At 53.7% G+C, this 16,156-nt stretch overlaps 1 protein-coding gene across 1 annotated transcript in view; it reads right to left on the bottom strand.

Annotated features, from left to right (window-relative positions):
• The window catches only part of CROCC2 (ciliary rootlet coiled-coil, rootletin family member 2), a 47,640-nt gene that overhangs the window by 5,620 nt on the left and 25,864 nt on the right, over window positions 1–16,156 (bottom strand). Inside the window, exons 9-11 of the mRNA XM_051990471.1 lie at window positions 15,296–15,463; window positions 7,706–8,048; window positions 6,493–6,695 (exon numbers count right to left, since the gene is read on the bottom strand). Coding sequence (XP_051846431.1) covers window positions 6,493–6,695; window positions 7,706–8,048; window positions 15,296–15,463 — 714 coding nt within the window. The remainder of the gene's footprint in view (window positions 1–6,492; window positions 6,696–7,705; window positions 8,049–15,295; window positions 15,464–16,156) is intronic.

Genomic DNA, 16,156 nt, shown 5'->3' on the forward strand with positions numbered 1-16,156 from the left:
GTACTGTGCATAGGGCTGGGAATACAAAGACAAAAATGAAATCATCCCTGCCCTAAAGGACCTTACAGTCTAACCAAGGGAGATTACTGTGTATATATAAACCCATATAAAATAGAGAGCAGGTAATCTGAGGAGGAAAACGCTGGCTTTATAAGTGGAGATGAGGAGGGAGTAAATGTTAGCCCTGGGGAATGATCCAATGCCAAAGCACTAAGGCAGGAGAAGGAATATTGTTTGTGAGAAAGCAAGGACAGTTCAGCTGGATTGTAGTGGATGTAGGAGGTCTCAAATGTAATGAGAGGACTCAGGTGTAACAATGGCTAGCACAGCAGCTTCCGGCCAGCTAGGAAGACTCAGTTGCTGGGGTAGACATGGGGCATCCTAAGGAAGCAAACATTCAATCTTCCAAATTGTGAGAAGGAAAGAGAAGAGAGCCGGATGTCTTGGGGGCACTAAGCAGCTGAGATTTACAGATAGCAGATTATAAAGGGAAAGAGGAAGATTAGGTAGGTTCCAACGGCTCCAAAGTCAGCTTGGGAGGATAGATGGCAAGCTCTCAATAAGGGAAAGCTGAAGACACAAATAGGTTCTCTCCCAGTGAATTGGGAAAGGAGAGTCTAAGAAAACCAAAATTTCATGGCAGAGCCAAGTTATTGATTACTCATTTTCAGTAGCACGTTCCCAGGTAGAAGCTAGAGGGATTGGTACATAATGTGATGAAGGCAACAGATTTGCACAGTAGGGTACACGTGGTGTCCACGGCACTGACACCTGTAAGGATGGTTCTTTCAGGGAAAAGATTTTTGGATCCAGACTACTGACCCGCTGCTTCTTAATGGCCAAATTCTACAACGTGACTTTCGAGGTACGGCTGGGGAGCATCCACACAGTGAAGGGGCAGCCACTCAGAGCAGGCCTGAGCTCACTGGGAACAAACAGCTCGTCCCAACCCATCATTTCCCTTTTTTTGGTTCTACTTGAACAGCAGAGGAAGAGAAAGGATACAGCCCAGTACAGCTAGATCCAGAAAACCATTTTTCCTACTCACCCTTGTGGATGAGATGGGGAGAGTTGGGAACTAGTTGGAATTAGCTGGAGCAGATTATAAACTCCCTGAGGGCAGGGACTGCCTTTTGGGAACCCCAGTGTTTAGCACAGTATCTTACACGCAGTTAGACGCTTCACAAAGCTCACTGAGTTGGATTGGATTGGATTGGCTCCTGACCAGATTGAATGACCAGAGGCACTCCCCGGTTAGGAGGTGGGCTCTGTGAGGGCAGGGATAGTGTCTGGCCCTTTTTGGGTCCTTGGTGCTTAGCAAGGAGCCTCAAACACAGGAAGCCTTTCATAAATGCACGTTGACTTGTTGACCCTGGGAGTTCAGACATTGGTCAAGGGATGACTGGATCGATCCCTACCTGGGGTCAAAGCTCAGGCTTTTAATTTTGACAGTTTTATCAAAAACTTAGATGAAGAGAGACTGCAAGATGAGGTGAATGCCAAAAGGCTGGGGATGGGTGAGAGAGGTGCCGTCTCCAGAGTCAGTCCACACTGGAGTTCTGTGTTCACTTCCAGGCATCCCGTTTTAGGAAGAATATTGACAAGCTAGAGATCATTCAGGGAAGGACTCCCAGGATTGGTGGGGGTGGTAATGATGGTTGTGGAGGGGACAGAAGGGAGTCTGGAAAAGAGATGACTCAGAAGGATGTATTACATATCATCAAATTCAGGATGGGTTAGCCTTATCTCACTTGTCCCAGGATGGGTTAGCCTTGTCCTGCTTGGACCCGAGTGCGTTAGCCTTGTCTTGCTCGGCCCAGGATGAGTTAGCCTTGTCCCGCTTGTCCCAGGATGGGTTAGCCTTGTCCTGCTTGGACCAGGGTGGGTTAGCCTTGTCTTGTTTGGCCCAGGATGGGCTAGTCTTGTCTCACTTGGCCCAGGGTAGGTTAGCGTTGTCCTGCTTGGCTCTGGATGGGTTAGCCTTGTCCCGCTTGTCCCAGGATAGGCTAGTCTTTGTCCCACTTGGCCCAGGATGGGTTAACCTTGTCTTGTTTGGCCCAGGAAGGGTTAGTCTTGTCTCACTTGGCCCAGGGTAGGTTAGCCTTGTCCCGCTTGACTCTGGATGGGTTAGCCTTGTCCCACTTGTCCCAGGATGGGCTAGTCTTTGTCCCACTTGGCCCAGGATGGGTTAACCTTGTCTTGTTTGGCCCAGGAAGGGTTAGTCTTGTCTCACTTGGCCCAGGGTAGGTTAGCCTTGTCCCGCTTGACTCTGGATGGGTTAGCCTTGTCCCACTTGTCCCAGGATGGGCTAGTCTTTGTCCCACTTGGCCCAGGATGGGTTAACCTTGTCTTGTTTGGCCCAGGAAGGGTTAGTCTTGTCTCACTTGGCTCAGGGTAGGTTAGCCTTGTCCCGCTTGGCTCTGGATGGGTTAGCCTTATCCCACTTGGCCCAGAATGGGCTAATCTTGTCTTGTTTGGCCCAGGATGGGCTTGTCTTGTCTCACTTGTCCCAGGAGCAAATGGAGTGGGAGAGTGGGAACTGCAATGGCAGAGATGGGCTTGCTCTCAGGAAACTCATTATAGTCGGAGCTGTCCTAAAGGGAGGGGGCTGGCTGCTGCTTTGGAGGGAGTGGGGAACATCTCCAGGTGCTTGTCGCAGCATGGATTCCTGCGGGGGCCTTGAAGTCCTTCCCAGATCCGAGGTTCTGTGATGTGCTGATCTGGTTCCTCTGTGTCCTGTGCACTTTTTGGTTTGTACTTGCAGTGAAAACATGTGCCCTGTGGGCACCCCCCCCCCATCCTGGGCAGAGACCCGAGTCTGGGGTGGCATCCAGCGCCTCGGGCAGGAGACGAAGGCTGGGGGAAGTCAGAGTCCTCTGGCTTTGATGGGAAGATGCGTTCCCATCGCAGCCCCTCTGGGGAGTGGGGAGAGACCAGGGGCACTTGCACCAGACTGACCTCTGAGCTGGTGGCAGCCAGGAGGGGTGGGCAGGCCAGAGCGACACAGCGAAGGGACCGCCGGGGAAAGGGAGCCAGGAGCGGATTGGGAGCAGGGGAATGAGCCACCTCTGCTTGGGGGGCGGGCTCGCTTCATCCCCACCTGGCCTTGGGGCCAACGAGCCCTCCCTTGGGTTGTTGCCAACATGGAAGTCTGTTCTAGAGGGAACAATGGAGAGGTCCCTGACCAATCCTGCCCCCCCCTTTACTGCTTTTTTAATTTCCCCCCCAGAGCCTCAGCTTCCTCATTTTCGGACCAGAAGCGTCCCAAGTCCCCTCTAGTTCTCACGTTCCGATGCCAGGATCCGGAGCCTCCCTAGGCCTCAGCTTGCTCTCCTGTAACATGTAGGGGTTGGATTTGGATCCGGCTCTGTGAGCTCCGGGGGACACCTGGTGGACTTCTCCCCCAGAGCCGACTTCATGGCCCTCTTCCCTTACCTGGGTCCGGATCCGAAGAAACCGCTTCCAGAGTCAGAAGGTCAGCGATCACCTCATCTTCCTGAAGTCAGCCATTTTCGTCTTTGCTCTTAAAGAGTATTACTGGGCGGCACAGACTCCCCCAAAGCCCCCCAGTTCCAGAAACGGCCCAGGAATTGGGTGCCCCTGGAGAGGTGACGAGCCACATGGACGGATTTCTCAATTTTTTATTAAACAACCCCAGTGACTCTTCCTCTTGGCGCTCTGATGATGGTGCCGGCCCCAGTTTTATTTTTTAAACGGTTGTTATATAAATATTTGTCCATTTTCTTAAGGATCACATTCTGCACAATGAGGTTTGACAGCATAAGGCCAAAGGGAAGCTGGTGGGGCCAGCCAGTGGAGAGCGTTCTTCCTCACACGGCCTGGAGGCCAGCAGAGGGTCAGGCTCCATCGGTCGTTCTGTGTCCAGCCTGGTGGTCTGTACTTAGCCTGCTGGTCTAGGCCCAGCCCGGTGGCCGGTTCCGTGCCCAGCCCGGTGGCCGGTTCCGTGCCCAGCCCGGTGGCCGGTTCCTTGCCCAGCCCGGTGGCCTGTTCCGTGCCCAGCCTTCTGGTCTGTTCTGCTGGGTAGGGCGGGGGTGGCCCCGTAGCCCAGAGGAAGGGCTGAGGGCTGAGTGAGCCTTCTTGTGCCGGGCAGAGGCTCTGCTGAGCTTGGGAGAGGTGCCCGAGTCCACATCTAAACCACAGGGACTCCAGACAGACCTGACCGAGCCTCTTCAGCAGCAAAGCGTCCCAGCAAAGCCCGGAAACATCCCAGAAGGAGCAGAGCTTGCCTTCGAGTTCCACCTTTCCTCCTGCGTGGCCTCGGGGCTGGATTTCTTGAGGCTGCAGACCAGTTTTGTGCTTCCGCCTCGCCCCTTCCTCTGGATGCGCCTCAGTTTTTCTACCAGTCAAACCAAGGGCTCGGTCCGGTGGCTTCCAGGCCCCGCCCAGCTCCCAATTCCCCATCACCTTGAAGGCTGCCTGTGACTCGGAGCGAGCCCCTGCTGCGGGACCATTTTTGTTCCCGGATCGAAGACCTGCCCACAGTGGGGCGGATGGAGAGGGCTTAGGGATACCCAGAAACCCTCCTGCAGAAGGCGTGGGGGGCGGGGCAGGGACGGGCAGGGGAGCCCCGAGGTTTCTGGGCGGCTGAAGGATTCCAGATGTCCTCAGCACATTTTGGCTTTTTGGGACCAGTTTCTGACTGTCCTGCGCTCTCCTGCCTGGGCTGCTGTAAGGGAGAGCGAGGGCCCGTGGAGTCAGGCTAGAGAAGGGGGAATAAGCAGAGTGTGGTGTCCAGTGGCCTTTGGGCCGGGGGAGGAGAAGGGCCACGGGCTTTCCCGGGCGGAGGGGCCCTTGGCCCCCAGGCCCGGCCTTCCTGTCTCTGCTCCCGCTTGGGTTTCCCACCTTGCTTCTTGGGGCCTCTCGTGCCTTGCCCCCTGCCTGGGAACCTGGCCCGGTGCCATGGTGTGAGGGCTCCGCTTGGGTTTCCTGGAGCCGGGAATGCGGGGCCGGGCCGAGGCGTCCGCGGGAGCCCCTTCCCCAGGAGGAGACACGCAGGGTCCCTCCTTCCCGCAGCGACTGAGCCCCTCCCTGCTCCGAGGAGGCTCGGAGCCATTACATGTGACCAGACTCATCACAGAACAAACACCTCCGCTGTGGGAGGGAGGAATTCTCTGCCGGGCAGAACCGGGCCCTGGGCAGCCTTAGTTTTCAAACGGCTCCTGCTGCGCCCCGCCCCCACCTTCCTCAGAGTGGCCTGGGCTCGCCTGGGTCCGGGGGCTGACAGACCCTGGCAGAGAGGTGAGGGTCCCCCTCCCCCACTCCTGTGCTCTGGGACCTGGTTTTTCAGGCACAGAAAACCATCATTTCTTCCCTTGAAAGAGAACCCCCTCTCAATGTCCTCTCCCTTTCTATATCCCTCCTGCAACATCCCTCCTCGCAGCCCCAGTCAATGCAGGCACCGGTGGTTCCCCCCTCCCCCCCAGCCCTGGGAACAGCAAAGTGCCTTCGCTGGGAACTGAATTCCAATTTCTACCCCCCACCCACCCAGCCCGAATAAAGGCAGGGAACTGGGGCCCCCTCAACCCTTCAGAGACTGTACATGTGCCTTCATGCGTGTAAAATGTGTGCATCTATATGAGTGTGTGTGCAAATGGGGCGTGCATCCCCGTGTGTGAGCATGGGGGATTGTGCATGCAAGTGTGAGTATGCATGTGTGTAAAAGAGTGTAGTTGTGCGCATACACATACACAAGAAATATGTATGAGCACGTGTGAGTGTGTGTGTGAGCGTGTTTATAAGTGTGAGTGTGTGAGCATGTGTGTGTGAGTGTGAGTGTGTGAGCATGTATGTGTATGTGTGTGAGCGTGTGTGAGCGTGTGTGCATAAGTGTGAGTGTGTGAGCGTGGGTATGTGAGTGTGAGTGTGTGAGCGTGTATGTGTATGTGTGAGTGTGAGCATGTATGTGTGAGTGTGAGTGTGTGAGTGTGTATGTGTGAGTGTGAGTGTGTGAGCGTGTATGTGTGAGTGTGAGCTTGTATGTGCATGTGTGAGTATGTATGTGTATGTGTGAGTGTGAGTGAGCGTGTATGTGTGTGTGCATGTGTGAGTGTGTGAGCATGTGTGTGTGAATGAGAGTGTGAGCGTGTATGTGTATGTGTGCATGTGTGAGCGTGTGTGCATGAGTGTGAGTGTGTGAGCGTGTGTGCATGAGTGTGAGTGTGTGAGCGTGTATGTGTATGTGTGTGAGCGTGTGTGAGCGTGTATGTGTATGTGTGCATGTGTGAGCGTGTGTGCATAAGTGTGAGTGTGTGAGCGTGGGTATGTGAGTGTGAGTGTGTGAGCGTGTATGTGTATGTGTGAGTGTGTGAGCATGTATGTGTGAGTGTGAGTGTATGGACTGACGTCCTAGTCCTGGTGAACACAGCCTTTTTGGAGGCAGAGGGTGCTCTGCCCCAGCGCTCTGCATTGCAAACAGCAAGCACTTAATCTCTGTGCACTGGATCGGATCCGTGGGAGAGCTTCTAGCCTTACCCTCTCTCTCTGTGCGTCCCGAAGGTTCTGCAGGAGCTCTCTCAAGGCCTCGCGAACGACTCCGACGTCCATCTCCGTGGGGCCGGGGCTCCCTCGCGGGGGAGAGGGCCAGCGGACTGGAGAACCGGCCTGGCTCCGTTCTGGGGATCCCGGCTGAGAGGCCGCAGTCTCTGTTCCATCTGCCGCTGAAGGGCTCTCGAACCCTGCCGAGAGGTCACAGCTTTAGAGGAAGGAATGGCTGAGGGGTCGGCTCCTCTGTCAGAGGGGGAAGCAAGGGAGCCCAGAAAAGTTAAACTGGCCCATGGCCACAAGAGAGTGCATCTTCCTGCCAAACCAGAGCATCCTTAGTGATGGTTCTGGGGACTGACCGCTGCCTGTTGTCCAGCCTAGTTCGGGAGGATCACCGCCAGGTTGGGCATAGAACTTTTGGCTCCCAAAGGCCGTCTGCCCACGCCACGCGAGCCAGAGCTCCTTGAAGGGGCTACATTTAAATCAGTCTGCCGTCTCTCCCACAGCCTTTCCCGTCTCATCTCTCAGTGTGCCATGGTCCGCCCGCTGTTAAAAAGGGGCGAGTGAACAGGCCGAGTGGGCTCCTGACATTAGGGCCGCCCTCTGACACTGGGAGATCACGGGACCACATATTGTCCTCTGGTTAATGAGATGAGTCATTCCCTGCCACATTCCCTCTCCTCGGTCCTGGAACCAAACCGATCCATCCCATGCCACCGGGAAGGGCCCGCCATCGATCCCTCCTCACCATCTGGTAACTTTCCAATCACAATGCCCCTCCCTGGCCAGCGCCCCAGAGATGTGGCCCCCATAAGGAGGAGACAGCAAACACTGGAGGTCAAAGTTCTTTGAGATTCACTTCTGCAGTGCTTTATTCTTTGCATTTGGCACAGCCTTAAAGCACATCTTAAGTGCTCCATCCCTCCATCCCTTCATCCATCCCTCCATCCCTCCATTCCTCTTCTCTCCTTCCCTCCTTCCCTCCCTCTCTCCATCCCCCCATTCCCCCCTCCCTCCATCTCTCCCTCTCTCCTTCCCTCCCTCCCTCCTCCCTCCCTCCCTCCCTCCCTCCCTCCCTCCATCCCCTCCAAGGAATTGCCCCTGACCCTCACTTCCTGTTTGGGTGGCCAGCTTGGGTAATGGATGGCCCCTACAGGCTCCCCTTTGGCCTTCTGACTGACCGACCTGGGCCGGCTGTGCTAACCTTTGGCTGGGGAGGGAGCCCTTGCGGGCGGTGGGCTGAGGCCCAGTGTCCGGCGCAGGACCGAATGCAGCCTGCTCAGCGTGGCCTCGGTTTCCCGCCTGGCCCGTCCGGCCCGGTCCAGCTCCTGCTCCAGGCCGTGGATGCGGCCGTTGGCTGCGCTCAGGCGCCTCTGGGAGTCCATGGCGTCGGCGCACACCTGCTTCAGCTTCATCTCCAGATTACGGAGCTCGTCGTGGAGCTTTTTCTCGTTCCCGCGGCACTCTCGGAGGCTCTCCCTCAGCTCCGTCTCCCGGACCTGGCTTCCTGACTCGGCCTCTGCCAGTCTCCTTTGCAGGCTGAGGATCTAGAGGAAGAATCACGGAGTGAGAGAGACATACCTACACTTGGTAGGAACTAAGGAGCCAGTGTGGCCCAGCGTGGCGAGCCCAGCCCACCTTTCCTGCCCCAGAAGGAGCCGGGGGTCTCGGGGTCCGGACCATTCATTCATTCGACCGACAGATCCTGCACTTCCGTGGCGCTGCTTGAGCTCCTTCTGGCCACGCTGGATGTCTATCCGGGGCCATCCCTACCGGGCTGCTGGCACAGGGCACGGATTCCCTGCCTAAACAGCACCTGCCCGTGGGCCCGACACGGGGAAACTGCCTGGGGAAGGAGCACGGCTCCTGCTCTGATCTGGGAGCGTAAACACAGAGCATGCCAGGTGAAGCGAGAGTTCCTGGCTCGGCGGGGCCCAAGATGCTGACAGGGTGCGTATAAATTATCCGAAGCCCTCAGGCTTTGGCATCAAGGAGGCGCGTGAGAGAGGCTTCGGGAAGGCTGGCGAGGGGCAAGGTGCCAGTTGGTCTCATGTGAGGCCTTCCCCGGGACCGTGCTGCTCTGATGACCGCAGGCGAGTCACGACACAGTGTGAGTCTGAGACCCTCCCCTCAAGAACACTTTCTTCAAATGATTCAGGCTGTGACTTTCTGTGGAAAGTTTCTACCAATGTCAGGGCATGCGCATGTGCAGCGTGCCCCCCTTTGGGCCGGCTGGTCTGTTAGGGATGGGCGTTGGGTGGTCCCTTAGTGGGCTCAAGGCCATCGTAGACCACAGATTCCTCTTGGTCTGTTCCATATATATGAGAAATGAACATGGATTCAATGAGAACAGCTTGGGGTTGAAGTGTCACAGACTTGAGTGGATACCAGCAAGAGGAGGCTGGGTTATTACAGCTGGTGGGCCAGGGCCCCTCCCCTGAGTAACTGGGACAGTATTATTGTCCTGCCTGCCGGGCACAGGGATATTTACGGCCGGGGAAGACGGCCAGACACGGTCTCCTCCGTGCAAGGGCCCCCCTGAGATGTGGGAGTTTGTTTGGAAGGTGTGTCTGGGCGGCCTCTGGCTCGGCAACCTCACGCACTGGGAGGGCACAGGAGGGATAATGAGGTGAGAACACAGGAGGAGTTAAGGGCAAACCCAGAATTGGAAAGGAGCGTTGGGAAAAGCTGGGTCATGACGTGATAAGGCAGAAGGGCCAGTAACGCAGTAACTCAATGCTTGGAGGTTTGCTAGGTGGGCTCTGCCCACCTCCTGGAAGATTAAGGGTGATGGAAAGGGGTCGTTGGGCAGTGCAGAAATGAGAGGCCAGTGGAGGTGGCGAGAGGGCAGACCACAGAGCTGGAAACTGGAGTCATCTGGGGAGTGATGGGAGGCCCAGGACCAGGCAAGGAAGGAGACCTAAGTGGGCCCCTCCCCGGGGAAGGGACGGAGGCAAGTCTGGGATCATCTCCAGCACAAGGAGGGTGGGCAGCCCTCGGGGCTCACAATGAGCCTGCTGGTCTCTCTACCAGGGCTTTGTTTCCTCCCTCACGGGTCTGGACAGACAAGAAAAAGTCTCCCAAGAGCCCCTGGTGACTGTGCGAAGTTTGAACAAGGCTGCAAGGTTTGGCTTGGAAAGCCTTCCACGATCTGGCTCACACCCACGGCTCCAGAGTCTTCTAACCTTCCTTCAGTCTAAGCATTGACTGTTCTTTGACCTCCACGTGCCATGTTCTTCCTTCATGCCTTTGGCGTCCCATACTCGGAATACACTCCCTCCTCACCACTGGTTCTCAGAATCCCGAGCTTCCCTCAAAGCTCAGCTCGGGGACGCCTCCTAAGTGACAGCATTCTTTTTCTCCAGCCCCACAGGGATTCGGGATCTTTCCCCGATTCAACTAAATCCAGCATTGCAAGTTTGCATTATTGGTATCTGTCGATAACATGTATTATATATATGTAGCCTATATTATATATACTACGTATGTGTATATCTATACCTATACACACACACACATATATGTAATACTATCTACCTATACTTCCTATATATTATATATGCAGCCTATAATATGTGTAGATGTATACCTATATATGTACCCATAGGTGTATATAGGTAATACTATATAGCTATACTTCCTACACACACACACACACACACGTATATACTCACACATAAATGGATGAGTATGTATAAATACATATCTATACATACACACACATACATAGATACATGCTCATATGAGACTCTTCTGGGAAACTGGATCCCAAAACACACGAGGCAGTTTGCTGAACAGCTAGGTCAGCATTGCACATCTCCTATTCACCCTACACTGCCTGACAGCTCCCCCCAGGTCACCGTTTCCGGTAAGCCGGGACCCAGGAGGGCAGCGCTCTTCCTGTCAGTGGTCGTCTTGCTGCCAGCCAGCTCCAATTGGGGGACCACCCGGGAGCGTAAACTCCTTGAGCTCGTGAGGCTGCCTCTGAGCCTGGAAATAGCTATCTCCGGTCACTGTTTGATCACCTTTGCTTAGGAAAGAAAGACAAAGCTGAAAAAGACGGTCTGGGTGGAAAGCTCCCGCTTTAGCAGCCATTTGCCCAAAGCGGTGGTGTTTCTGAGGTAGGAGAAACGGGTGATGTCCCAGAGGAGAGAGAACGGGCCGAGGGGGCACTTGAAATAAATCAGCAAGCGGGTGGTCGTCTCCCCAGCTCGCTCCCCGCTTCTGGCGTGGCAATGGAGGGGATGAGCCTCTGCTCCCCAGGAGTGGCCAGGGCACGTGCTCACCCTCGGTGGAGGTCCTCCAGCTGGAGGATCTTTCCATTTACTCAATTATCCGTGCAGTAAATGTGGTGTGGGCTGTTTGCGGCATTGAATGGCAAGGCTTGAACAAACTGGGAAAACATCTTTACAATTAAAGGTTCTGATAAAGGCCTCATTTCCAAAATATATAGAGAACTGACTCAAATTTATAAAAAATCAAGCCATTCTCCAATTGATAAATGGTCAAAGGATATGAACAGACAATTTTCAGATGAAGAAATTGAAACTATTACCACTCATATGAAAGAGTGTTCCAAATCACTATTGATCAGAGAAATGCAAATTAAGACAACTCTGAGATATCACTACACACCTGTCAGATTGGCTAAGATGACAGGAAATAATAATGATGAATGTTGGAGGGAATGCGGGAAAACTGGGACACTATTGCATTGTTGGTGGAGTTGTGAACGAATCCAGCCATTCTGGAGAGCAATCTGGAATTATGCCCAAAAAGTTATCAAACTGTGCATACCCTTTGATCCAGCAGTGTTTCTATTGGGCTTATACCCCAAAGAGATACTAAGGAAGGGAAAGGGACCTGTATGTGCCAAAATGTTTGTAGCAGCCCTGTTTGTGGTGGCTAGAAACTGGAAAATGAATGGATGCCCATCCATTGGAGAATGGCTGGGTAAATTGTGGTATATGAATGTTATGGAATATTATTGCTCTGTAAGGAATGACCAGCAGGATGAATACAGAGAGGACTGGCGAGACCTACATGGACTGATGCTAAGTGAAATGAGCAGAACCAGGAGATCATTATACACTTCGACAACGATATTGTATGAGGACATATTTTGATGGAAGTGGATTTCTCTGACAAAGAGACTTAACTGAGTTTCATTGGATAAATGATGGACAGAAACAGCTACACCCAAAGAAGGAATACTGGGAAATGAATGTGAACTATTTGATTTTTGATTTTCTTCCCGAGTTATTTTTACCTTCTGAATCCAATTCTCCCTGTGCAGCGGGAGAACTGTTCGGTTCTGCAAATATGTATTGTATCTAGGATATACTGCAACATATTTAACATATATAGGACTGCTTGCCATCTTGGGGGGGGGGAGGGAGGGGAAAAAACGAAACATAAGTGATTGCAAGGGATAATGCTGTGTAAAAATTATCCTGGCATGGATTCTGTCAATACAAAGTTATTATTAAATAAAATTAAAAAAAAAAAAGAATGGCAAGGCTTGGCATTGAACTAGCACAATAGTAGGAGTGAATGAAGCTCTGAGTGTTAAGGGGTAAGAGATCTAGACCTTTGGGGTCCAGACACCACGGCAGCCTGGAGGCCGGGTTACAGGTACCTGGTACTTGCTGCCTATAGATTACATCTGGGAAGCCTTTGAGGGGAATTGGTTACCAGGGTTACGGTGGGCAGGATGGCTCTCCCCCAACTGCCCAGACTGCCCCACGCTTTTGTGATGAGTAATCAGCCAGCGGGTAAGGAGAATGCTGGGAAAGTCTGCTCGCTGAAATTTCTCCAGGAGGGGACGGTCAAAATTCCCTGGAGAAACCTTTTCATTTGTCCAGTAGGAGGCTTTTTGTCAGGAGACCTTATGTTCTCTTAGGAAGACTGTACACAGAGATCAGTGGGCAAGAAGGGGTTTGTGGGAAAGAACACACACCCTGGTACGGGAGAGAAACGTGTCCCAGGGTCCCGTGTGGGGCAAGATGAGGTGAAGCTTCGAGGTTCGAGGCAGCAGCGGCTGAGGACGGTGGTGAGGTCCAGGTGACCCACCGAGCTTTCTCCCAAGCTCCCTCTCCCCCTCACCCCCACGAAACTCTCCCTGTGTGCGGTTGTATTCATGCTGTGGTGAGATCGAGAGCTCTCTGGCTGTTTTGCTTTTGTTTTTTGCCTCTCTGTATCTCTCCAGTGCTCTGCATCGTGTCTGGCACATAGTAGGTGCTTAAACACTTGTTGACTTGACTCTATTGGAAGTTCCTAGTGAAAGAATCTCACCTATGTGAGTGAATAATCTGGATTTCAGTCTAAGCCTTCATAAGAACATGACCCGACAGAACATCAGGCCTTGGAACTGGAAGGGACCCGATGCATCGTCTAGTTCAAGGGTTAGCAAACGACTGCCCGTTTCCGTATAGCCAGTGAGTTCATAATGGTTTGTAGACACTGGGCTGACTTTGAACCTAGCTGGAGTTTGGTATCCCCCAGACTCATCCAACCCTTTCGTTTTACCAATGGGGAAACAGGCTATGAAGCAGATGATTCCTCCAAGTCTATACTGCAGGACGGGATTTGAATTGAGTTCCTTCACCTTCATATCCAGTCTCTTTCCATTCTCAAACTATGGTCCCTTGAAGCTTGTAAAGCATGGGCGTAAGCCCAGCCCAGAGCCCGGGGCTGGGGAGCGGTCAGTGACCCTGCCAGCTTGGGGTCTCAGAGCCCATGAGGGAGCCCCCTCCCGTCTCCCCAAAGTCTGAGGCCGGAGAGGGCTCTCTCAGGGTCCAGTCCGGAGGGAGGGTTTGTTCCGCATCCTGGGAGGTAGCCTAGAAAGGCAAGCACTTGGGGCCAAGGCCACCCAGGGAGTTCCCGTCCCCTTGCCAGGAGAGCAACAAAACAGGGTGGGAGGTCAGTCAGCCTGCGGAGGGAGCACAGGAGGTGAAGCAGCTAGACTCTAAAGGAAGCACGGGATCAGCCGGAGACCCGGCTGGAGCCAGCCTGGCTGTTCTGCAGCCTCTCCCGGAGTCCAAGTCCCGGGCGTGGGCTCCGAGACCTGGCCACGGGACTGAACCTCAGTGTCCCTCTCTGTAAAACGAGGGGGTCAGCCTCGGTTTTGTACATGACAAGAACCACAACTATTACATAGATGTGTAAATAAAACTAGATACAGGCCTATATGTCACTAAATATATATTTACACACACATATCCATGTAAATACCCCCGTGTGACATGCACACATGCACATCGTCTCCCAGCCAACCCGTAAGCATTGGAGGGCAGAGACGATCATTTTTGCCTTTTATCCCCAACCCCAAGCCTGGGGCCCTGCACATAGTAGGTGCTTAATAAATGCTTGTGGCGTCCCTGACTCTCAGGTACCTTTCAGCTCTGCCATTCTTGGATTCCCTCCCTGTTGGGTTGGTCGGTGTAGAACGGGCCGGTCTTGGCAGAAGACCGGAGAGATCGAGCGCCGCGTCTTCGTGACCTGTCCCGTCCCTCACCCACCGAGGGGGGCCGCGGTACAGAGCCCCCTCCTAGGGACCACGGCAAGGGGAGTGCTGCCTCACTTGCCCCTAAGACAGAAGGGCAGCTTGTTCCCAGAGGGTCCCTAGTGTCCCCAGCAGAGAGGAGTCCCGGCACAGGGAGCTCAGACTGAAGCCGAGACCCCGGACCACACAGTCCAATCCCTCAGTTACAGCTGAAAAAACCCAGGCCCAGGAGGGAAGTGACTGATGCAGGATCACTCAGGAGGGGAGGGACCAAGCTGAACCCGGTCCTCCACTCCCATTACTGCTCTCTCTGCCTTCAAAGGTGCTCCATAGCTTACAGAAAACCATACTCTGTCAACCTAGAGATTCCCTGTCACCGACAGATTTATAAAATAAGTCACCTAAAGAGTCCTTGCCTTGTCCAAAGTCACACAGGAAGTGGCAGATTAAGACTCGAACCCAGCTCCACCGAGTTCCCCTCAGCTGTGGATCTGTGAACCCCACGAAAAGGTCCCTCAGCAGCTCAGACAATCATATTGGGATTCAGGACCAGGCCTTCTGTCTCTCCAGTCAGCTTTCTAGAAGTCCCTTCCCCAACTTGGTGAGGGCATGAAGAAAGAGAGGAAGAAGAGGAAGAAGAAAAGGAAGAAGGAAGAAGAGGAGGAGGAGGAGGAAGAAGGAAGAAGAAGGAGGACGATGAGGAGGAAGAAAGGGGAGGAGGAGGGGAAGATGAGAAGTAGGAGAAGAGAGGGACAGAGGGAAAGAGGCCCCTGTAATGCTGTTAGGACTAATTCAGCCCCTTGATTCTGGAAAGAGTCTGAGAAGCCTCTGGTCACGTATTAAGCCCTTTTTATGTGTCAGGCTCTGTTCTAAGTCTGGGGCATGCAAAGATAAAAATAAAACTGTTCCTGACTCCAGGAAGCTTACATTCTGATAAATAAAAATAAAGTAATGGAAAGGCGAAGGGGGAGAACAATACCCTCATTCTTCCCCCCACCCTTCTCCTGTTCTCCCTCCTCCTCCTCCTCCTTCTTCATTTCCTCCTCCTCCTTCTCCTGTTCCCCTCCTGTTCTTCCTCCTGCTCCCCTTTTTTCATCTTCTCTCCTCCTTCTCTCCCTCTGCCTCTCCTGACCCCGACTATGGCCCCTCTATTTCCTTTCCCTTCCCCTCCTTTCCTTCTCCTTTAGTCCTTCCCCTTCCTTCCCCTGCTCTCTCACTTCCACCTGCCCTTCCCTAGACCCCATGGGGGCCAAGGCCCTGTGGGGACTCCCCGGGGAGTCGCCTTCTCACCTCCTTTCGAGCCTGCTCCGCGCTGGCTTCTGTCTCCACGACCTTCTTCTGCAGCTCCGCAGATTGCCGCTGTGCCCGCTGCGCCCGCTGCTCCTCCTGCGTGACTCGGGCCTGGAGGTCACCCACTTCCTTGCATTTCTTCTCGTTCTCCCCTTCCAGGGTCTTTACCTGTGTGAATGGCAGAGGGTCACAGACCCGGGACCTTGGAGCGCCCATGAACCTCCCAGCCAGGAAGCGGGGTGGGGGGGCCGAGCCGAAGCCCCTCAGAGAGTCTGGGGCCCATCATTCAGTTCTCAGTGTGAACGCCACAGCAATCAGCTGTAGGCCTTGATTTATTGTCTACAGTCTAGACTTAAAGCGATGAGGAAAGTGCGAACGGTGCAATTAGACACAGAAGCGTTTCCTGGGATCCCATTGTTCAAAGTGCCTCGGACTTGGGATCTGGTCCAGCAAAAGGGCCGCAAGTGGGATTTGAGAGACGGGCGTTGGGTTAACGCGGCACTCTGGGAAATGTTGGACAACCGGATCTCCGAAGGATCAGTTACTATTTGTGAACAGCTTAAGAGCTGCAAAGCACTTTGCATATTTGGATTTGATTTCATTAGAACGACACAAGAGAACTTGGAAGTCGGCACTATCATTCTCCTCATTTTAGAGAGAGAAACTGAGTCTCAGAGAAGTCAAGCGATTTCCTCCAAGGAAGGATTCTGACCCAACTTCAGCTCCTTATCCCTCATGACCCTGCCTTGGGCACACAGTCGGGGTGTGTGACTGGCCAGGTGAAGTGGTGGTCGTGTGACTGGTTAAACGGTGCTTATGTGACTGGTTAAGTACTGGTTATGTGACTGGCTAAGAGGTGGT

The sequence above is a fragment of the Antechinus flavipes genome, chromosome 3 (assembly GCF_016432865.1).
Source record: "Antechinus flavipes isolate AdamAnt ecotype Samford, QLD, Australia chromosome 3, AdamAnt_v2, whole genome shotgun sequence".
NCBI classification, from domain to species: Eukaryota; Metazoa; Chordata; class Mammalia; order Dasyuromorphia; family Dasyuridae; genus Antechinus; species Antechinus flavipes.